Source organism: Anopheles aquasalis, chromosome 2 (assembly GCF_943734665.1).
Source record: "Anopheles aquasalis chromosome 2, idAnoAquaMG_Q_19, whole genome shotgun sequence".
NCBI lineage: Eukaryota > Metazoa > Arthropoda > Insecta > Diptera > Culicidae > Anopheles > Anopheles aquasalis.
In genome coordinates this window covers 51,406,179-51,430,000 of record NC_064877.1, presented here as the reverse complement: position 1 = coordinate 51,430,000, position 23,822 = coordinate 51,406,179, and the positions used below count along the sequence as shown (strand labels likewise).

Below are 23,822 nucleotides of genomic sequence, written 5' to 3'. Positions count from 1 at the left end.
TAATACTTCTTTTGCTTTTAGGATTGAGGATATTGCACCGATCAGCACACATTTTGTATTAATGTTGATAGCGGCATTGCGAATATAGTCATAGATTATTCCATTTAAGGTGTTGTCTAGATGCGTGCCGAGCTGTATCGTACATTTAAGTAGATCTCGAGATATGTGACGTATACTGTCGACGTAGTGGTCTAAATGTGAGAGCGAATATCGCAGATTAATAGCAAGAATGTCGATTAGCTCTCTACGTTCGGTTGTTTGGTAGCCGTCTAAATTTAATCCAAGCAGTTTCTTCGTCATTTGGAAGAACCCACGTGTTGTACCAAGTACTATGCTGACTTCAACCGAGTTTTCCTCGGATATTATTTTAAGGATCGTTGCTGCTTCATTCATAATTTGTATACCCTTCCATTCTGGGGGAACAAAATGTTCACTTTCGATTGTGCAAATAATACCGTTCACAAGACACATTTGTTTCGCAGAGCAGTCCTCGGAGAACACACGTTGTGCATGTCGCAAAAAACGTTGCTCTAGGTTGGCATTCATCGCTATCAGAATACCACAGTTGGTTTTAGTGTCCATTGGAATTTCCGGGTTCTCCAACAAATCCCAACATATCAATACAATCTTTTCAATATTTTTTTCACCCTCATATGTCGCTTTAAGCTGATCCGGAAACTGCTGAAAGCAGGTTATAACAATTCTGATGGCTGAATGTATAAAGAGGCATTGCTCACTTTTATCAGAGGGTGATATTTGTTCGCTGAAAGTAATTTAAAAAAAAGTTATCACTACCTTGCCTTTGCAAACAGAAGTGAGGCTGAAAGGCTTTGCTTGCTTACTTTTTTAGCGAACACAAGTATATCAAAATGGACTTGTTCAGAAATTGGAATAGATGCTGTAGGCTAAGTCGTACCGCTTCGCTTCCTGCTTTGAAGTTTTCAAAACAGCCTCCAATGTTGCATATTGTAGAATTGCGCCGAGTCGGCTCGCTATTGCAAGCAGAATCCAGTTCTATCTTGGCCTTGATGCTGTTGGCAATACAGGACACGACAACATCCCGACTGATATTAAGGTTACTCAGCGATCGAGCTATCGTGTTCCGTACAGCGTGTTTCAATGGAGCTTCCATCAAGAGATCGGCCATCGTTTGAACGTGCTTTTTTAACGAGTCCTCTAACCCAACCACGAACATAGAATACTTCATGAGGCCAAAAGAAAATGTTATTTCAAATGAGCAATCTAGATAGGCGAGAAATATATAACGCATGTACGAACCTCCCTTAACACTTTGATCTGATCATCAATTGTTTCCGATGCGTTTATTCGCTCCAGGTACGGATTGTCTGAAAGTATATTGGATAAATCAACTTCTTACATTGTGCCTGAAACAGAAAACATACCTGCATTCAACAACGTGGAAGGCACTTGGAAAAGGTCCATTCGAAGTTCAGAATTCTTCTTCACATTCTCGCTAGCTCTTACGCAGGAGATACGCAAAGACAGACCATTCATCTTCTCAAATATTAGTGATTGAAACCTATGAAGCGATTCTCTCCAAGATACCTGATCGCGCCGGAAAAGCTTTAAAATAATTCGCGTTTAATACCCACAAAATATCTAGATTTAGACAGAGGGTTTTGGTGAAAAATGCGACAAACACAAAGTGTCTGTAGAAAACAGGTGAAGTCACTCCGAACAAAATCCGTCGCGAAGATTAGAAAAATGAATGTAAAAAACTGACAGATGCTGAACCTTCTGAAAGATTCCAATCCCTTCACGAGACGGCACTGATGATTTGGGCGCTACCGGCGGAAATTTCCGGATATCCTTCGTATCACCAAACTGTTTCTGTCGATTTGGTAAACATGTATTTGACAGCTCCTGAAGTCCAATATGGCGGCGAGTGAAGTGCTATGACTTCACCTGTTATAGTTAAAACACTTTGCTTTTGACCAATTTTCCGGAAATTTTCAATGATTTTGTCAGATATAGTATCGCTTTTGCTCGTTTAAATGATTCATACTCATTGTTTTCAACAAACGAGCAAGTGATTGATCACTTACGGGGATCCGTGGGGCTGTTGGCCGCGGATCCGTGGGGCACCGTTTCCAGCGAGCATCATCCGCCGGTAGCGCCCAAATCATCAGTGCTGTCTCGCGAAGGGATTGGAAACTTGACCTTTTACACTTTTAGAATCAGAATTCTTAAAAACTTGGAAAACTTGAACCTTTGAAACAGGTTTCTTACTCCTCAAATCGAAAACAGCATCTCTGATTTTAACCAAAACAATCTTTCAGAAGACTACACGACCTGTCAGATTTTTTCATTCATTTTTGTAATCTTCGCCAGCGATTTTGTTCGGGATGACTTCACCTGGTTAATTGACACATCTTGCTAACAATAAAAAGAATAATTTTGACAACCGAGGGTACTGGGATTCACTTGGTGTGTAAGGTGCTTATTCTGTAACTCAAAGCGTCTATAGGAAACAGGTGAAGTCATAGCACTTTTTTTCTTTTTTGCTTTTTTTCTTTTTTTGACATTCGACGCCTTGTTTACGTTCATCACCAAACCAGCGTGCGTTTGAATCCGAAAAAGTGCAATGGTTTTATCAGGTATATTTTCTACTTTTGCTCGTTTAAATGATACATTTTCTAGTTTTAGAACAAACGAGCAGCCCCGCTGTGGCTAACAACGTGTCAGAAGGGGCCGAAAACGCCGGCTATCTCTGATTCTGAAACGAGTGGAAAAGGCCCGGATCCGGCTTCCAGCCGGTCACTGTCGGCTTAGACAATTGGTTAAAGGACAAAAGGACGGAGACGATCGGAGTGTGATGGACAATCACATCAGCGCTACATGCTCAGTGCATCCTAAGGAGGGTGTTGTCGCGTGTCCGATCAGAGATCCGGCGAAGGTGAAACCTCTTCGCTTGTTCCGAACACGGAGCAGCAAGGAGAAGGAGTGGGGTTTTCTGCCCGAATAAAGACAGCTCCAGTGCGCTTTGTTCATCATATAAGATAGCTGCCTCGGCAGATCGTCTGCCAATCGCAAGGCGCATCCAAAGGAAGAGTGATAAGGGAAGAAGATCCGCTCCTATTCCTAGTTTGCCACCGTCGGAACAGGTGTCTTCTTTTGTAAGGCGCATCAAGAGCGCATCGCCGCGTGTGCAAGGATGGATGCCTCGAATGATGGTGCACTGGCTTTGCCTGGCAGTGTTTGTGATCGTCCTGCTGGTGCAGTGCGACAGCAAGGATCCGTACGTCACCGTGGGTGTGGAGCGAATGGCTACACTACAGAAGATCCGACGAGCCTACAAACGGCATGCTGCAGGAATGGTAAGAATCCGAACAGCACTCTGTCTGCGTTCGTATTGATTGCTTGCCACCAGCGGAGGGACACATGCGTGCTAGGACTTGAGCTAACTGTATCCTCCCGTCAAACAGGCATCCGGACAAATCAAAACACTTTTAGGCGGAGCAGCGGTTCGTCGAGATCAAGCAGACATACGAGCTACTTTCCGACTCGGAGCGTCGGAAGGCATACGCCGTACATAACGAACGAGGATGCAATCGTGAATAGGGAGCGGCCCGATTACACCACACGACCGGTTCCAGGATCCGTTCGAACACTTTTACGATGCACATAACTTTAACTTCCACGACCAGGACATTAGCCTGTACCATCGGCTGTCGATCACCGCCAAGTACTAAGAGAGCAACATCCTGCCCAAAAGCCGCCAAACTCCGAAAATACTGCTGTTTTACGCCGACTGGTGCTTCGACTGTATGAAAGCGGCCAACTCGTTCAAGAAGATGATCGACACCGTACGCTCGAACCATACGGTGTGACGTTCGCCACGATCAATGCGGATCACGAGGAGTAGCTGGTATGCCGGACCGGTGTGCACTCACTACCGTGCATTGTCATGGTCCTCGACGGCCACAACTATACCTACCGCGGGAGCGTCTTTAATGCACAGCATCTGGTCGACTTCATTCGGCACCGTTGAGCGTAAATCATCGCAAATTTAAGGTTGCACACTGACTGGCACAGATACACATCCACTTACCAATATAATTTCCATTGTATTGAAAAACTTAAATTTGCGCATGTAATAAATAAGTACATTTGTTTTTCTTTTAGAATAAAGTATGCAGTTTATTTCGGCATAACTATTGTTACTTTGTAGTATAGAAGGAACAGCTAAAAGAAAGATTTTAATCTAAGATAAAAAGTCCAAATAAAGGTAAACAAGGTATCATACCTGTTGTCTGCAATAATCGCAAATTATGATAGCTTTTAATCAGTGGCGATTGGTGTAATTGATAATCCTCAGCCCTAAAATGCTCCGAACATATAGCACCACTTTTAGACGGACGCCAATTTGCATCTTTTCTACAAAATGTTGCCCATTGTCGGGTTAACTCCACATCTTGCGGAAAAGAATGAAACATAACCACCGTGCCAAGCCTTTTGATATTATTATTGTTATTTTTGCAAAACGGAGCGACGCAATATCTATAAGGCATCTTAAAACCACCAATGTAGAACAATCAGAGCACTGAAAAACTGGAAAACCTAACTTTCTTTACGGATTTCTTACTTCTCAAAGCGAATACCAACGGATTTCTTACTTGTCAAAGCGTATCCAACGCAAACAAAACATAGGCAACGACTGTCAATTTTTTTCATTCATTTTTCTAATTTTCGCGAGCGATTTTTGTTCGGTATGACTTCACCTGTTTCCTACCCAATCGAGCAAAATTCGAGCCGAGCACGTGCTTCGGAAAAAGGTCGCACATTGGTCGCATTTCTCGTTCTCACCAAAGGGGCTGGAGGTTCTTGTGACCAATGTGCGACCTTTTTCTGAAGCTGCTCGAAGAAAGGAAGCAGCTTCGTGGTGGCTCGTGGCTGCGGTTGAGAGCAAAAAAAAGAGAATGGTCGGCCGCCGCCGGGCCGGTTCTCTCTCTTCCCGCTTCTCTTTTCTCTCTGTGTTCCTTTCCCCTGTTTCCCTCGCTCTGTGCTACAGCTGTTATTCTGTAGAGGGAACGACTTCGTCTTCGGTCATGGCTGTGGGGCCGTGGGTCGGTGCTGTGTGATGGTAGTCGTGATCGGTGTTTCGCGGCTGGAATTATTCGAGAGAACGATTAATGCATGGCGATTATTTATTGAGAGAACCATACTTACCTGCCGATGTGGTTGTATTTCGTCGATGCGATCGGAACCAAACTTTGTGGCGGAGCACTTTAAACGCACAATAACACGGTGCACAATTTTACCAACTTGAAATCGATAAGTATGCATATCAATAAGAATATGCGAAACGGAGAGTGCTCTGCACACATGATGAATGGTTTTGCGCTTTGTGCTCCTTTCGCGAATGTTTGTTCGATCATCAACTCGCACTCTACGGTGATCCCTCGTGTAAAGAGATGCGGTTTGCTATGCTTCCCGTTGCGATGGGATTAGGTTTTACGGTACTGCGTGTTAGTCAGGCACGATATCTAGCCGCAGCTGTAGCGTAATTGGTGGTGGGAAAAGCAGTAGAAATACGTCGGCATTTTGGAACCGCGCAGGTGTGCTGCAGCCGCAATCGGGATCAAATTGAGGCGCATAAAGATGTCCTTTTTCCTGCAAAGAGACGCAATGTCTGCTTGCTCAATCAGTCACAGTTTACATTGAAATCAAATGCATGCCATGTCAAGGATCGTACATGGCATCAATCAAAACCACGATCTTCACCAGTAAAGCTTGGCCACGCAAGGTACGCTGTACGCCTTGGCCACTGAAATACTACATGGAACGATTGTAACACATAATCAACGGGAACGTGGGTGGCTGCCAGAACTAGAAGTACCATTAGGGATGCAGGAAAACCTTGTTACGCTCAAACTGTTAGCGGCAACTCAAGGACGATTTATTGGCAGATCTCTCAAGGGAGTGGCCCGAGAAAAAATATCTGTTCTTCCTTTCCATATCATCATCAGTGTCCGTTTCGGGGTGATTCTTTATGATTATAGTAAAAATTCCTGTCTTGGTTTCCTAAAATTGCGCATCAAGTGTCTTGCACAAATCTATCCCGCTTTATACGATCTGAATCTGTTTGTGAACTAAGATAGTTTAGCAGAAGATTCATCGCCGAGCTGCGCTTAATCCTTCATAGGCGGCACGATTACTTTAGCAGAGCTATTTAGAATAATGTTTCCAACAACAGTGTGCTTTGCACTAACGGTATCTGTTCAGTACATACTGTCGATGACAGTGTGTGTGTGCGCGTTTGCTGGGTTTCTCGCGCGAGAGCTCTGCGCAGCGCAGCGAGCCGAGTTCAGTTTTCTCTCTTCTCTTTTTTTTATTTTACGCTCCGGCTCTCTTTCTATGTTTCTGTTTTTCAAGCTCAGTTCGCGATTCAACCGGTACGAATAAAGACGCTCTATGACGAGTATTTCAATTTCAAAGACAATCGTGACTCCCGTTTTTTATGCCACGGCAAGCGCATGAACATTGGTCCTTCGAACCGGATACAATTCCAAAACGGTGCGGAAGTGAAAAGTGCAGTGCAGTAACAGTGACAAGATGTCTGAAGTCAAGTGCAGCCATACCCCCAGCAGTGCGGAACCAGTTGCAGAAGGCAAAGTGACATCGGTAGTGCGTCAGATGGATACCGATCAACGTAGACCAAGTTCTACGACAACATCATCATCTGTTCGCGGGAAGCGAGCAGCTTTACAGCTACAAAGGCTAGAAGAAGAGCGAGCAATACAATTAGAAAAGATTAAACTCGAAGAGGAGTACGTTCGAGAAAAGTTTCGTATTATGGAAACGCAGTGTGGTGAGGAGGATGAAAGTGCATCGTTAAGAAACATCGCGGCGAAAAGGGTGGACAGTTGGCTCACGCAGAGCAATGCATCGAGCACTCCGGAGGAAGGTGACGTCACACGCGAGATTTGGCGCATGCGAGCCGGGCTTGGCAACCAAAAGCCGGCAACCGAAGAAGAGGCCCGAACCGTGAAAACACCGTGGACGCTCACTAAAGAGCAAAAGGCGGCACGACAAGCGCTGCCAAAAGATTTGCCGGAATTCAACGGCGACCCTGCAGAATGGCCCACGTTTATTAGTAATTTTCAGTTTTCCACCAAGGCGTGCGGGTACCAAGATGGGGAAAACATGATTCGCCTCCAGCGGTGTCTTAAGGGTGCTGCGAAAGAAGCAGTAAGAGGCCGTTTGCTCCTCCCGGAATCTGTGCCTAGCGTGATCAATGCGTTAAAGAGACGATTTGGAAGGCCGGAACTGCTTCTTGAGATCATGATTGATCGAGTTCGGAAAACCCCAGCCCCCCGAGCCGATGATTTGGAAGGCCTAATCGAATTCGGCGAAATGACGCAGTCACTTTGTGAACACGTTCGGTCGGCGGGCATGGTGGAACACACAACAAATCCCATGCTCATTAGCGAATTGATACAGAAACTACCCACGGACTATCGCATGCGATGGGCACGGTGGATTAGAGGCAGGTCATGCGGTAGCCTCGAAACATTGGCAGACTTCATGGAACAAATTACCAACGATGCGATTTCAATCACGCGTTTACCAGGAAATGGGTCATATCGCGCAAAGGAAGACGGCGCAAGGCAATCACCGAGAATCAATACAAAGGCCACTTTCACGAGCAGCAAGGCCAGAGTGCGAGAACAATGTGCGATATGCAGCGAGACTCACCGAACGTTCAGATGCGAAAATTTAATATCGATGGCAGTACAACAAAGAAGAGAAGTAGCCACACAAAAGAAACTGTGTTGGAACTGTTTGTGTGTTAGGCATCAGGTCAAGTCGTGTAATTCCAAACATGTGTGTCGGGTGTGTGCTCAAAAACACCATACATTGTTACACGAACCAACACAAGAAGGAGCAAGTGCAAGTTTATCGGCTCGAGTATGTGCTAACACGGTAGTGCTAGAAACGGCGACCGTTTGGGTAATCGATCGTTACGGAAATCGACATCATGCTCGTGCACTCTTAGATTCAGCATCGATGTGCAATTTCATATCTAGAAAGATGGCGGAAAGGCTTCAGCTTCGCTGGACAAAAACGGATACGAACATTGTAGGCATCGCAGAGAGCTGTCATCAGGTTAAATTCGAAATCCGCGCAACTATTCAATCGAAACTAAATTCATTTAACAGCTCCCAGAACTTCCTGATCATGACAAAACCAACAAGTGATTTACCAACGAGCATGATCAACATCAACGATATAAAATTGCCTGACGTACAATTGGCTGACTCCAAATTTAATATACCGGCTCCAATCGACATGATCTTAGGGGCTGAAATCTACCAGAGTCTATTCACGGGCAAAAGGATTGAACTAGATTCCGGAAATCCAACACTGGTGGAAACAGTGTTTGGATGGATCATTGGTGGACCAGTACGAGAAGAACTGCCAACCAAATCGCTTGCGTGCCACCTGACACTGGTGGGTTTAGAAAATGCGCTGCAAAGGTTTTGGCAACTCGATGCGGTTCCGGAAATGCCGCAACAACCCGACAACCAATGCGAAGAATTTTATGCATCGACAACGATTAGAGACAACACAGGAAGATATGCAGTGCGTTTGCCACAAACCCACGATCCTACAAAGCAATTAGGTGAATCAAGAAGCATCGCGCTACGGCGATTTCAAGTTTTAGAGAGACGGTTGAATTCTGACAACGATCTCAAACATGCATATCACGAGTTCATGAATGAATACGAACGATTGGGACACATGAAAAAGATAGAAAATTCCGATAACAACATGGTTCATTGCTTCCTACCACACCATGCAGTGTTTAAGGCATCCAGCACGACGACTAAAACAAGAGTTGTTTTTGACGCATCGTGTAAAACTGCGTCCGGTTATTCATTGAACGACATTCTATTGGTGGGCCCGGTCGTGCAAAGGGACTTACTGACTTTACTAATGCAGTTTCGGTTTCATGCAATTGCTCTCGTAGGCGACATTGAAAAGATGTACCGACAGATCGGGGTCCAACCAGTGGACCAACCACTTCAAAGAATATTATGGCGAAAAACCCCAGAAGAAGCAATATCGACATACCAGTTACAAACAGTCACGTATGGCACATCTTCCGCCCCATATTTGGCAACAAGAACGTTACAAAAGGTAGCCCAAGATATGAGCCACATGTCACCAAAGGCCGCCGATGTGATCTCCAAAGATTTTTATGTCGATGATTTATTGTCAGGATCGACGGACGCGTCAGCAGCCATACAGTTGAGAAAGGAGATCTCCGAAATTCTTGCCTCGGCAGGTATGTCAATGAAAAAGTGGGCCTCAAATTCAATCGAGGTGCTGAATTCAATTCCGCTGGAAGATCGTGCAATCGAGCCTTGGCACAACTTCCAAGACAACCAAACAGTCTCAACACTCGGGTTGACATGGGAACCTCAATCTGACGTGCTTAGCTTCAAGGTTCAGCCACCAGACAAGGTAAAAAATTATACTAAACGGATTGTTCTTTCGCAAATTGCAAAAATCTTTGATCCGCTTGGCCTAGCGGGGCCCGTCATAACTAGAGCGAAAATATTCATGCAATACTTGTGGACAGCAAAATCAATTCAAGGAAAACCCTTCAACTGGGATGAACCACTAGATACCCAAATGCAGAGTCAATGGCGAGAGTTCTACGAAACAATTGGAACATTAAACCAACTTCGGATTCCCAGGTTCATAACGCTCACTTCTCCAATTCAGTTAGAACTTCATTTATTCGCAGATGCCTCCGAGAAGGCATATGGAGCCTGTTGTTACGTGAGGACAGAGTCATCACATCAAAGTGTTGTTCATTTGTTAACATCCAAATCCAAGGTGGCTCCGATCGCGACGCGCCATACTATCGCTCGACTCGAATTGTGTGCAGCATTGTTGGCATCAACCCTGTATCAACAGATCAAGGCTTCAATTGAAGTACCATACAAGGTGTATTTCTGGTCCGACTCTACGACGACACTGCATTGGATTCGATCTACACCTGCTCGCTGGAACATATTCGTGGCCAATCGAGTGTCACAGATACAACAGATCCACTCAGCCGATGCCTGGAATTATGTCCCGGGAAAGGAAAATCCTGCAGACGACATATCCAGAGGTCTTAGCGCAACCGAATTTCTTGACAACGAAAGATGGTGGTCGGGACCTACATGGCTCAGGTCAACCAAGGAACTCTGGCCCGACCAACCCATACATGACACTAATTCGCCAGAAGCTCTACAGGAACTCAAGAAATCCACACTACGATGCATGAAGGTAGTTCAATCAGAGTTCGTAACAGACTTATTCATGCGGTACTCATCATACTCCAAACTTCGTCGATTGATGGATTATTGGGCAAGATACTTAAAGAGGTTACGCTCTCGACTGAAACAACACAACAACGACCTTCTGATCGCGAAGGGAACAGTTGATCCCATTACAACAGAGGAACTACATGCCGCTGAGCATTCACTGTGTCGAATGGCTCAAAGGGAATCATTTTATGAGGAACACACCGAATTACTCCGAGGAAAACACGTATCCAGATCAAGCCGATTGAAATGGCTGAATCCACAGCTCGATCAAAAGGGACTAATTCGAGTTGGAGGACGATTGAATTACGCCAAGATTTCCGAAGATGCCAGACATCCGATTGTGCTCTGTTCTAAGCATCCACTGGCAAGAATGATAGCGGAATACTACCATCGAAAATTACTCCATGCAGGACCACAACTGATGTTGTCCACCATTCATCTGAAATTCTGGATGTTGTCAGGAAGAAACCTGGTTCGAACAGTTTATCATCAATGCCATATTTGTTTTCACCATCGACCTTCGCTGATTCAACAGAGTATGGCAGATTTACCAAGTTCACGAGTGATTCCAAGCCGGCCATTTCTAACTTGTGGCGTGGATTACTTTGGTCCAGTTTTCATAAAATCGGAGATACGAAATCGATCAGCGTCCAAAGCATATGTTGCCATTTTCATATGCTTCGTTACACGAGCGGTACATATCGAGCTCGTTTCAGACCTTTCAACAAATGCATTCTTGGCAACCCTACATCGATTTGTCGCTCGTCGAGGGAAACCAAATGCCATTTACAGTGACAATGCAACTTGCTTTAAAGGAGCAGCGAACCAGCTGCACAAGGTCTATCGCATGCTTCAAAAGGCGTCCAGTGAAAGAGACAAAATCATCAACTGGTGTACGGACAACGAAATACAATGGCACTTTATCCCTCCACGGGCTCCGCAATTTGGCGGATTATGGGAGGCTGCCGTGAAGTCTGCGAAGCATCATTTCCTAAGGGAAATCGGAAATTCCAACATCTCTCGTGAGGACATGATTACACTACTAGCACAAATCGAAATGTGTTTGAACTCGCGTCCACTCGTTCATATGCCGTCAGAGACAACAGACCTCGAAGTACTCACTCCGGGTCATTTTCTAATCGGAGGAAATCTCCAAGCTATTTCTGAGGTACCATTGCAGGAAATTCCGGAAAATCGTTTATCGCATTGGGAACGCACTCAGCAACGTACACAGCGTTTTTGGACCAGATGGCGAAAGGAATATCTGCAGCAGTTACAAACCCGAGCCACCAAGGGCTGCAACCCACCAGTATCCATCGACGTCGGGCGTGTGGTCCTCCTGAAGGAAGATAATGCGCCACCAGCAACTTGGCCATTGGCGAGAATCACTGCCACACACCCCGGGAAGGATGGAGTCGTGCGAGTAATAACCCTCAAGACAGCGAATGCAGATAATGTTGTGCGTCCTGTCAGCAAGATCGCACTACTTCCCTGTTCCATGTAAACCAAGGATGTAATTAATTGAACAAGCCATACTAGTTCAAGGTGGCCGGTATGTTCAGTACATACTGTCGATGACAGTGTGTGTGTGCGCGTTTGCTGGGTTTCTCGCGCGAGAGCTCTGCGCAGCGCAGCGAGCCGAGTTCAGTTTTCTCTCTTCTCTTTTTTTTATTTTACGCTCCGGCTCTCTTTCTATGTTTCTGTTTTTCAAGCTCAGTTCGCGATTCAACCGGTACGAATAAAGACGCTCTATGACGAGTATTTCAATTTCAAAGACAATCGTGACTCCCGTTTTTTATGCCACGGCAAGCGCATGAACAGTATCTACTTCTGGTAACAGTCTTTGAACTCGTGAAAAGCATTTCTCAACTAAGAATGGTCCGTGCCAATAGCGGCGCCAAGTCACAGAATTGTTTTAAATCTCGCTAGTTCTAAAGGCAACCAAGGGATGTAAAGAAACACTTGCAATTTTGTTAAGAATATCCAGATGCAGCCACGATTTTAGGTTGCTCACGCTGTTGTCTGTGATGTGAAAGGTAATCTTACTTATTGGCGTCCATTCAATCCTGGCTTCAACAATCCTCGATTTCTGAAACAGGACATATTCCGCTGTATCAACGAGGGCCGCACAAGTTTGTCTCAGTGGTGACGATATTCTTATCAGGCGTATCAACCAACGAGCGGTCGTGGTCTTGGAGTCCTCAAATATCATCTAATAGTTTATATTAACCCCCACACTGTTCGTAAAAAGTGTATCTGCCGACTGTTTTACGCGCGATCGTCGGCAAACAGGCAGGATATAAAACACAAATACCACTATTAAAAAGCAAGAACAAATTCAAACGAACGCTTCTACATGATAGAACCTTTCGTCTTTGGGATTCTTTGGAAGTAAATGTGTTTGTAATTAATTACAAAAGCATTATAAACCGTTTAATGCATGTTACTCCAGACGGAGAGACAACCGAGCGCAATCGAAAGGCTAACAGCGCTGGTTCCGAAGTATTTCATGAGCCGTTTCTATCCGCTAAGGTACATCTATCGATGTTTCGTTAGACTACTAATATTGCATTATGTTGTCTCTATTGTTCCTCTTGCGTATTCCTCTTTGATTCTGTAAAGCAACCTTTGTTTCAGCCCGGCTGGTCTCAAAGGCAAAGCCAAGAGTAAAGAGTGCGTTGATTAGGGAAAATTGAATGTACCGTTTTCATTCGAGAAATGTGCTAAAAGAATTGCCGAAATTATTACCGGGTTTGCACCATCGTTGTTCTGTAGTGCACTCGATAGAATCGTTGTTTCCCAATTACTTTTGCTTGGAAATAAAACCCCTTAACAAAGCATTTTAATCTGCGACTGAATGTTCAGCTAATTTAGAAAAAGAGTTACACTTTTGTAGAATCGGAGTGCTTTATTATCCTTTGTTTCATCGTTCGTACAAGAAGTATAGATCTTTACTATCAGCTTGCGGAACGAGGGTAAAAGAGTTACAAACCACTTCACGGCAAACATATGATTGAGGAAGAAATTGTCCTACAATTCTTCTCATACATAGGACAGGTTTAAATAAGATTAAGAAATACTAAACAATCAACATTCGGCTCAACAATTCTTGCTTAAATGTATGAAAAAGGAACTTTGGAAAACGATTTTGAGTCGACTTCTGCAGCTTGATGCGGCATTTTTACAGGCCAAACCAACGATTATCTGGTACCAAATCACACCTAAATCATTAACAATTTAAATAGCTACAATTTTACATTCAAATTCCTTTTTTTATTAGAGAAAAACATATAAAAACTAAAGTAGTTTGAAACGGTCTCCGAAGCCGCGGTCCCATGCGAGAAAAGGCAAGCGATATCCCTCTCTCGCTCGATCATACACGCCATACGAGAGCATCCCAGTTAGCAATTTGAAGCGCTCGGCTTACCCCTCTGCCTGCGACGTAGCGGGATGAAGGCTGCGGCGGCTGAGAAAGAAGCCCCCTCTGCCTGCGACGCGGTTGAGGAAGAGGCGAGCGCGACGCTCACTATGAAACCGCTCGTAGGCAGCGGGGAAAAGAGCGGAAGAAACCGCGGGGGGAGAAGGTTTCGTGCGCGAGCTTGTGGAGCGTGGCTGCGGCGGAGGAAGGGCGGAATGGGAAGAGAAGAAGGGCGAACGAAAACGAACGCGAGCTTGTGGGTTTCAATTACGAGGAAGGGGAAGGGCGGCAAGGGCAGAAGGGCGATGCGTACGGCAGCGCGAAAGGAAAAGGAATAGAAAAAAAGAGAGGGAGCAACCTCGACCAAAATTCGACTAAGTCCCGATCGCGGGCAGTCGGAAATTTTCTAAGTCCCGGGACGCACGCTCTACGCTGGCGGCAAAGTGCAAGTGCAGAAAAGTGTTACCAAGGTGTTGACGATAATCCACACGCAAGGTAAGCCAAGCTGGCGTTGTAAGGTGCACTGCAAAAGGGTTAAACACTTTTGGATTTTTCTCTTCCTTTTCTGCATGTACCCGAGCATTGTGATCAGCGTACGCGCACCCAACATCAGGCCGAGCAGGAAAGTTCTCGATCGCAGCTTGGATCACGCCACCACAACGACGCCTTCAAGCAGTGAAGAGTACGACGCCACCACCACCAACAGCAACGCAGTAAAATGACGTCACAAAATGACGACGTCATATACGTGTGACGTCAGCAAAAAGAAATAGAAAAATAAACGCCACCGCCATTGGGCGGTAGCTCATCGACCAATCGCAGCGTAGTTCATTTGGTTCATTAGGGGGGGGGGGGGGGCACACGAGAGCACACGAAGGTGGGCTGCGTTCGGGTTTCACGAAAGTTGGTTCTTGGGTGCCTTGGCCCCTTGTTTCTCGGTTGGGACTGGGGAAGACGATTTGTCAATGCTTATATGCCAATAATTAATCAATATATTAAGCGAGTCAATGCTTATATGCCAGAACCAACCAAGTCCCATCTCAGAAACAACTTTTCTATAGTGAGAAAACCTTCTCACTGCGAACTGGGAATCGCAACCCGTCTGACCAGGCTCCATAGTGAGAAGACGGCTAATGAGCCTGCCGCTATAGTGAGAAGGAAGAAAAACGTCAAACACGAGATTCTCAGTATGGAGCTTGCTGCTGGCGGCCTTTCTCTCTGTGTGAGGCCGTTCGCTCCCGCAAAGACCCAGTTTGCAGTGAGAAGGTTTTCTCACTATAGAAAAGTTGTTTCTGAGATGGGACTTGGTTGGTACTGGCATATAAGCGAGTCAATACAAATCGTCTTCCCCAGTCCCAACCGAGAAACAAGGGGCCAAGGCACCCAAGAACCAACTTTCGTGAAACCCGAACGCGAGCTCGAACGCAACCCCCCTTCGTGTGCTCTCGTGTGCCCCCTTTCTTCCATTGCTGTGCCCTCTCCCCCCGCCCCCCTCCCTATGTAATACGCGTTAATAAATTGTTCGGCCATCGCGCGCGCGCGATGGCCATTTTTGTTGTTTATTGTTTCGTTTCCATTTTTGTTTCTATGTTTGCGTTGGTGGTGGTGCGTGCGTGGCTTGACCCGGGCAGCGTAGGTATGTGCGTGTGACGTCGAACGCGTTTTGTTTTGGTGGCGTCCGCAGTGGAGAGCAGCTGTGTTGATAACCGGACGGTTGACGTTCTTGGAATGCTCTTGCACCGGTGATTTTATACTGATATATGATCGAATTTGATCGAAGTAAAGTTTCATCTGCTGTAGAGTTGGAGATCTGAAACGAGAAAAGTGAAAACATTGCAACGTTATTTGTGACTGAAAACGGAAGCAAACGTAAGTTGAATTGTTGTTGTTTTTGATCTGACACACTGAACTTACCTTGATTATTACTTTCAGGATCACACACGATGGATCAAATCAATATTGTTTTGGAAAGGATTGTGAAAGAGATGGCAGTGCTTTACGAGACCGTCAACGACATCACTAAGAGGGTATCGAAACTAGAAGCAACAGTGGAAATCCTATCATTCAACCAGTTAAGTGTGCTGAAACCTGTGTCCACAATAGAGGAGTTGGACGTATTCGACCGGCAGGCATCCAACGAACAATTTATCACACAGTGTAAGGCAAAGGTTAAGCAATATAAACCTATTAGCAATAGTAACCAAAGCGGAAAAGAGGTCTGCTATGAGATAGTCGACTACTTGTTCACAAGGGAGCTATTCCCACTATTCTCTTGGACAGGAAAAGCAAATCAGCAGAAGGAAAAAAAAAAAGCATTGAAGAAGTACAAAAATACTTTGAACCTGTTTTACTGTTGCATTTTGCAGTACAATTCATCATTTACTATGGGAGAAATGAACACTTTCTTTAAAACAATTATCAAAAATGCTCACGCGCGATGCAATTCAAATTAATTTTCATTAAATGACTTATTTGATTTTGATGCCATCCTTTAGTTATTTACATTACTGAATATGAAATGTGCCTTATGATAGTGTAAGTTTTGAATTGTGATATGGAATGACACTGAGCAAAGTGCTGTGAATTATGTTTTATAGTTTAAGGTTAGATGATAAGGTTTGAACTGAATAAAGAATTGATGCAAGCAGCAAATCGAAGACTTATTATGACTATACCTTCTACGACCAAACAGTTTTGAAATGTGAGTGTGTGATGGACTCTCGTCTCTCCTTTAGCGAACATCAGAACTCCATCATTTCTAGATCGTATAGACTGCTTGGACTAATATATCGGATGACGACTGATAGACACGGTTGATCGAGGTATACAGATATGTTAACGTCGGGGAGGCGTCCAGCAGGGGGGAATCCATGCTGTCCTCCTCCCACATGAACCAGATTTCGCGCCGGAGGACGATGATGATGAAATTGCGATGATAACGGATATCCAATGAGAGACCGCAACGAAGGTAACCGATCGAAACACTAGTATAGAAGATTAAAACGATCACCGGAGAGAGGCCTATTTGAAAGCTTAGGGCGAGCTGCTGCTGCTGGATGACGATTGTACAATGCTCGTGTTGGGTGATCGACTATCGTCCTGTTCGAATACCACGATCACCCTATCTTCCTCGTCTCTGGGGTCCAGTTCGGGTGTGATAAGACTGTCGATTGTAAACGACAGCTTCGGGCGCAGCAAAGTCATTCGTTTCAAAGTTGTCCCTGCGTCTGTGATTAATGTGACAAATGGCGTAGTGTGCTGTCCATCCCAGGCAACGTTTAATTCTGGCACAATTGACGATAGAACCGTAATGGTAGCTAAAAGCAGATAACGCAAAGAATGAATTAGAACCAGTATGAATAAAGCATGATTACATTAAACGTTGTTCCATGCACAGTAACAAACCAAACCCGCTCTGAAAGTCAGAGTGGGCCCCCTCCCTGTCTGCATACGATTTAAGAACGTATCCCAGTTGACACCACGAGAAGGTAGGGTAGGAGTTGTAATAGTAATAAATTACTGCAATTGAGTCAAGTGTGTTTATTACACACTTGACAACAGCAAGCAATTTATTACCTTACCGTTTGCCAACCAATTTAAGCTAAATCTAAAAAATAATCGAATATATTAAAGCGATAAATCATAAAGTTGTACATAAAATAAATATACTATTTCAACTTCGCCTAATTTCGGACTTAATTAGTTCCAAATTTAAATTTTTGCAAATTAAAGATTAGAAAACATTTAAATTTTCGAAGATCTTAGTTAATTAATTAACTTTTTAAATATTTACTTACTTTTTATCTCCAGATCATTTGCACTGGCCGCACGAATTGCACGATTTGCACGAAAATGTTTAATAATTTGCACTGCACTTGGTCATGAATAAACTGTGCGACGGCGGAAAAGCAAAAATCGGCTAAGTCCCGAAAATTTTCTAAGTCCCGAAACGCGTGCGTCCCGGGACTTAGAAAATTTTCGACTGACCGCGTTCGGGACTTAGCCGAATTTTGCTCGAGGTTGCTCCGTCTCTTTTTTTTTCTATTGCTTTTCCTTTCGCGCTGCCGTACGCATCGCCCTTCTGCCCTTGCTGCCCTTCCCTTTCCGCGTAATTGAAACCCACAAGCTCGCGTTCGTTTTCGTTCGCCCTTCTTCTCTTCCCATTCCGTCCTTCCACCGCCGCAGCCGCGCTCCACAAGCTCGCGCACGAAACCTTCTCCCCCCGCGGTTTCTTCCGCTCTTTTCCCCGCTGCCTACGAGCGGTTTCATAGTGAGCGTCGCGCTCGCCTCTTCCTCGACCGCGTCGCAGGCAGAGGGGGCTTCTTTCTCAGCCGCCGCAGCCTTCATCCCGCTACGTCGCAGGCAGAGGGGTAAGCCGAGCGCTTCAAATTGCTAACTGGGGAACGGTCCTCTCTCAGTATGGAGCTTCGCTGTTTAGCGAAATTCTCAGGGTGTGTGAGTCGCATGCCGCCGTTGATTCCCTGTGTGCCTGCGAGCGAGTGTGTGCGCCACTCGCGGCGAACAGCTGTATCCCAGTTCGCAGTGAGAAGGTTTTCTCACTATAGAAAAGTTGTTTCTGAGATGGGACTTGGTTGGTTCTGGCATATAAGCGAGTCAATACAAATCGTCTTCCCCAGTCCCAACCGAGAAACAAGGGGCCAAGGCACCCAAGAACCAACTTTCGTGAAACCCGAACGCAGCCCACCTTCGTGTGCTCTCGTGTGCCCCCCCCCCCCCCCCTAATGAACCAAATGAACTACGCTGCGATTGGTCGATGAGCTACCGCCCAATGGCGGTGGCGTTTATTTTTCTATTTCTTTTTGCTGACGTCACACGTATATGACGTCGTCATTTTGTGACGTCATTTTACTGCGTTGCTGTTGGTGGTGGTGGCGTCGTACTCTTCACTGCTTGAAGGCGTCGTTGTGGTGGCGTGATCCAAGCTGCGATCGAGAACTTTCCTGCTCGGCCTGATGTTGGGTGCGCGTACGCTGATCACAATGCTCGGGTACATGCAGAAAAGGAAGAGAAAAATCCAAAAGTGTTTAACCCTTTTGCAGTGCACCTTACAACGCCAGCTTGGCTTACCTTGCGTGTGGATTATCGTCAACACCTTGGTAACACTTTTCTGCACTTGCACTTTGCCGCCAGCGTAGAGCGTGCGTCCCGGGACTTAGAAAATTTCCGACTGCCCGCGATCGGGACTTAGTCGAATTTTGGTCGAGGTTGCTCCCTCTCTTTTTTTCTATTCCTTTTCCTTTCGCGCTGCCGTACGCATCGCCCTTCTGCCCTTGCCGCCCTTCCCCTTCCTCGTAATTGAAACCCACAAGCTCGCGTTCGTTTTCGTTCGCCCTTCTTCTCTTCCCATTCCGCCCTTCCTCCGCCGCAGCCACGCTCCACAAGCTCGCGCACGAAACCTTCTCCCCCCGCGGTTTCTTCCGCTCTTTTCCCCGCTGCCTACGAGCGGTTTCATAGTGAGCGTCGCGCTCGCCTCTTCCTCAACCGCGTCGCAGGCAGAGGGGGCTTCTTTCTCAGCCGCCGCAGCCTTCATCCCGCTACGTCGCAGGCAGAGGGGTAAGCCGAGCGCTTCAAATTGCTAACTGGGTTACGGTGCTTATTCTGTAACTTTCGATTACGATGGCCTCAGGCGTTCGATGATTCATGCGAATTTCGAAACGTTTCGAAAACAATAAACAATTCAAAATGACAGTTTGAAGTCAAAAAACTGTTAATTAACTTGTTTTTTCGGTATAAAAACGACTTAACCTTTGTAATAATAGTATACGATTAGCAGAAAGAAATTATTGATGCACAATCAGGACGCTATAACTGTTTTTCAGATGCTCGATGCTCGATGTAAACAGAACGCCAGCTGTCGACCACAAAAATGCACTCGACATGCAGGCGATCGTGAACACCAAATGAACACAAAATGAACCAAATGAATCGAACGCCTGAGGCCATCGTAATCGAAAGTTACAGAATAAGCACCTACGATGGCCTCAGGCGTTCGATGATTCATGCGAATTTCGAAACGTTTCGAAAACAATAAACAATTCAAAATGACAGTTTGAAGTAAAAAAACTGTTAATTAACTTGTTTTTTTCGGTATAAAAACGACTTAACCTTTGTAATAATAGTATACGATTAGCAGAAAGAAATTATTGATGCACAATCAGGACGCTATAACTGTTTTTCAGATGCTCGATGCTCGATATAAACAGAACGCCAGCTGTCGACCACAAAAATGCACTCGACATGCAGGCGATCGTGAACACCAAATGAATCGAACGCCTGAGGCCATCGTAATCGAAAGTTACAGAATAAGCACCTCAAAGTTAAATGTTAGGTTTACGCGTGGTGGTGGGTTTCTGGGTTATATGTAATTATACTTAAGTACTAAAGGGGGGATGTTAGACAGTTTCTACACACAGCCAAAATTTGGCGGCTAAAGTCAAAAAAAGAGAACTTCATTTTTCCAACATTTTGGAAAAAATAATGGCAGATGGAGACAAATTTACATCTACGGTACGGCCTACACTGGAGTGCAGCATTATGTGTCTGCCGATCAGCTTAAAGCATATTATATTTTTAAAAAAGCTGTTTGCAGGTGTGTTAAAGTTATTTCGCGATGATTCTGTAGTTTTTCTGAAGTTCTTCTTTTCAAGCGTCCCTACACACACCATTATTTTTTTATATGGAGCTTTTGACTTTTGCCGACAATTTTGACTTTAGCCGCCAAATTTTGGCTGTGTGTAGAAACTGTCTAAGGTGCTTATTCTGTAACTTTCGATTACGATGGCCTCAGGCGTTCGATGATTCATGCGAATTTCGAAACGTTTCGAAAACAATAAACAATTCAAAATGACAGTTTGAAGTAAAAAAACTGTTAATTAACTTGTTTTTTTCGGTATAAAAACGACTTAACCTTTGTAATAATAGTATACGATTAGCAGAAAGAAATTATTGATGCACAATCAGGACGCTATAACTGTTTTTCAGATGCTCGATGCTCGATGTAAACAGAACGCCAGCTGTCGACCACAAAAATGCACTCGACATGCAGGCGATCGTGAACACCAAATGAACACAAAATGAACCAAATGAATCGAACGCCTGAGGCCATCGTAATCGAAAGTTACAGAATAAGCACCTAACTTTCGATTACGATGGCCTCAGGCGTTCGATTCATTTGGTTCATTTTGTGTTCATTTGGTGTTCACGATCGCCTGCATGTCGAGTGCATTTTTGTGGTCGACAGCTGGCGTTCTGTTTATATCGAGCATCGAGCATCTGAAAAACAGTTATAGCGTCCTGATTGTGCATCAATAATTTCTTTCTGCTAATCGTATACTATTATTACAAAGGTTAAGTCGTTTTTATACCGAAAAAAACAAGTTAATTAACAGTTTTTTTACTTCAAACTGTCATTTTGAATTGTTTATTGTTTTCGAAACGTTTCGAAATTCGCATGAATCATCGAACGCCTGAGGCCATCGTAATCGCAAGTTACAGAATAAGCACCTTAGTTCTGTATGGGTGCACCGGTCCCGGGATCCGAACCCGGGCCGCCTGCGTGGCAGGCGAGTATTCTACCACTGAACCAACCGATGCCCCACCCGAGTGCCCAACGAAGGTGTAAACGGGGTGCCCAACCGAGGGTTAAATTTGGCCGCATAAAACAGGACACAGCTCAGGCCAGAAATAAGCTAAACACATGAAAAAGGTCTCATTTTGTAGGTATTTTATTTAACTGTTGATAAAAAATAGGGATAAACTTATTGTGCACCGTTTCGTATGTATTTGCGCACTTTTGGTTTTATGCGACTCATCATTTTCTGCACAGTATTGGAAGTAACTTCTTTTGCCATTTTTTGCCACCATTTGTACATCTTAGCTGGATTTTTTTTATCTTTTTACCATGTTTCCTAAGTTTTAGCTTCATTATAGCCCAATATTGTTCGTTTGGGCGAAATTGTGGGCAATTTGGAGGATTCATGATTTTTGGTATGAAAACAATGTTTTAGTTTTGATACCAACCTATGACCTCCGTAATGTAGTGGCAGATTGCTAAGTCTGGCCAAAACTTAACAGGACCTTTGCGAGACCTAATAAAGGGTAGAATGATCTTTTCCAGCTATTCTTCTTTGTACAAACCCTGTGGACCCTTCCCGACATGAAAACTTTCGTTTTCAAACCACAACTACAGATTGCTTGCCAAATGAGCAGTTTACGAGCATTTTGATCTGCGTAAATGAACTAAAACCTTCCTATCGTATTCCCTCTATGATTGCTAAAGTGAAATTTGCCTCCCGGTTTTTGTCAAATTGCAGTTTTACGTGTGATTCATCGTCCATCAAGCCGCATGGTTCAAGTTCCGTCAACAAGTGTTGGTACGGTTTCCTTGCACGGATTTTTGCAATCAAGCGTTGTTCTATGGAACTGTTTGGCTATTTTCTGACTTGATACCATCTCAAACCATCCGACAAAAATATTTGTCGAACTCTTTATGCACCTGTCGTAACTTTTTAGGCCAAATTACACCATTCCATTCCAGGATCGTTGAAAACTGTTTGATTACGTTTTATCCATAGAATTGGGCATGCGTTACGCTTCTTCGTCTCTTTTATTATGCCCGATTAAACGTAAGAGACCCCAAGTAACGTTTGAATATGGTATTTCGAGCTTTGGTTGAAATTTTGGGGATTTTTCGCTAGTCAAATCGAGTTTTCATAGAGAGTGTGCAGATTTTTTTCGCCTTTCGTGTTCCATCGGCGATAACTTTGGAAGTAATGGTTCGATTTCAACCATTTTTCATCCCTAATAGAGAAGACTATGACCTTTAAAACGACACCAAAAGAGTAGCAAAGCGGCCACTAGGAGCGCTGCAGTGAGTAAAAGAGAGCGGCCAAATTTAAGCTTTATGTGGTGAATGTTGCAATGTTGAGAATTTTTTTCTTTATTCAATTTTTCGATCGTTATTGTCATTGTAGATGTAACACAAATCTTTAATTCAAACTTGCGCATAAAAAAAATGGCAAAAATCATACAATTAATGACTAAATACATCTAAAATATATTCCGCGGATGTGGCCGCGGGCCGCACAAAATAGTTTGGCGGGACACATGCGGCCCGCGGGCCGCGAGTTTGGGATCGCTGATTTAACCGTTGCAAATGACCGATACTGAGGGCAGGCTGCAACATACTGGCGTGTGTATTCAACGCCCTTTGGGAACTTTGGGAGGATTCGCGAATCAAACGCAACCGCGGTTGGAGGATATTTTGCTTCGCTTTGCTTTATTTGTTCAAACACTCTCACTAGCACGCAGCTTGAGAACCCCGACATTAAACCTTTCCCAGAACAAATTATTACCAATTTTTTTTAATACAATTCCCAATCATTATTTCACCAATAAAAACGAATATTTCATAAACTGTCATATTCCGTTTATAAATTTAATATTTTCATATTTCTTATTCCTTTTCTCAAGCGTACAGGCTCAAGCTCAAGTTACAGGGTCAAGCTCAAGCAATCAGGCGGTTCCCTATTTTTAAGTTGAATAACTCTGTCATTTTTCATCTGATTTTAGAAAAAGAACATGTTTTAGTTAGTTTCTATATTCTATATCTATATATATTCTATTCTATATTCTGGGTTAATATAGTTCTTATATTTGCTTTATGTTGTTTCATAGCCTTCAATTTGTTTGCAAAACCTTATTTTTCAAGCAGACCCACAGAAAAAGTTCTAAAAAGCATTCAATCACCATCCTTTGCACGACCGCAGTTTTCAAAAGTGAATGATTATTTGTAATATAAACTGTGCCAATTTCAATCCGCTCTTTTAACGTGATCCATTTAAGTGATCCATTATTAAAATGGCACAGACTGAAGTTTCAGAAACTAGCATATTTGTCCAAATCGATTGAAAAATGACAGAGTTATTCAACTTCAAAATAGGATACATCCTGATGGCGCACCCTGTACTCTTGCTGATTGGGTTCGTATGCGCATGCTCCATATCTTTGGCAGGATATCTTTGCTGATTTTGGTG

The 23,822-nt window shown here is 44.2% G+C and overlaps 1 protein-coding gene, 1 long non-coding RNA gene and 1 pseudogene across 4 annotated transcripts in view; 1 reads left to right on the top strand and 2 right to left on the bottom strand.

Moving 5' to 3' along the window:
- Nucleotides 1–2,011, bottom strand: part of LOC126571532 (thyroid adenoma-associated protein homolog) — a 7,026-nt gene extending 5,015 nt beyond the window's left edge. The window contains exons 1-4 of one of the 3 annotated variants that reach the window (XM_050230110.1): nt 1,404–1,725; nt 1,279–1,346; nt 843–1,201; nt 1–763 (exon numbers count right to left, since the gene is read on the bottom strand). The exon at nt 1–763 is cut by the window's left edge and continues 2,238 nt beyond it. In XM_050230110.1, the coding sequence (XP_050086067.1) occupies nt 1–763; nt 843–1,201; nt 1,279–1,346; nt 1,404–1,515 (1,302 nt within the window). In that variant the 5' untranslated portion in view covers nt 1,516–1,725. Of the gene's footprint in view, nt 764–842; nt 1,202–1,278; nt 1,347–1,403 lie in introns of those variants that run through there. The other 2 variants (XR_007607905.1, XM_050230111.1) reach the window with 2 other exon arrangements.
- Nucleotides 2,012–2,562: 551 nt separating this feature from the next.
- LOC126571553 (dnaJ homolog subfamily C member 16-like) lies at nt 2,563–4,198 on the top strand (annotated as a pseudogene).
- Nucleotides 4,199–15,437: 11,239 nt separating this feature from the next.
- LOC126571557 (uncharacterized) lies at nt 15,438–17,678 on the bottom strand. Its single transcript, XR_007607910.1, has 3 exons — nt 17,565–17,678; nt 15,682–17,084; nt 15,438–15,577 (listed from the first exon to the last, which is right to left on the bottom strand). It is a non-coding gene; the product is annotated as an uncharacterized LOC126571557 (long non-coding RNA).
- Between the last annotated feature and the right edge of the window lie 6,144 nt (nt 17,679–23,822).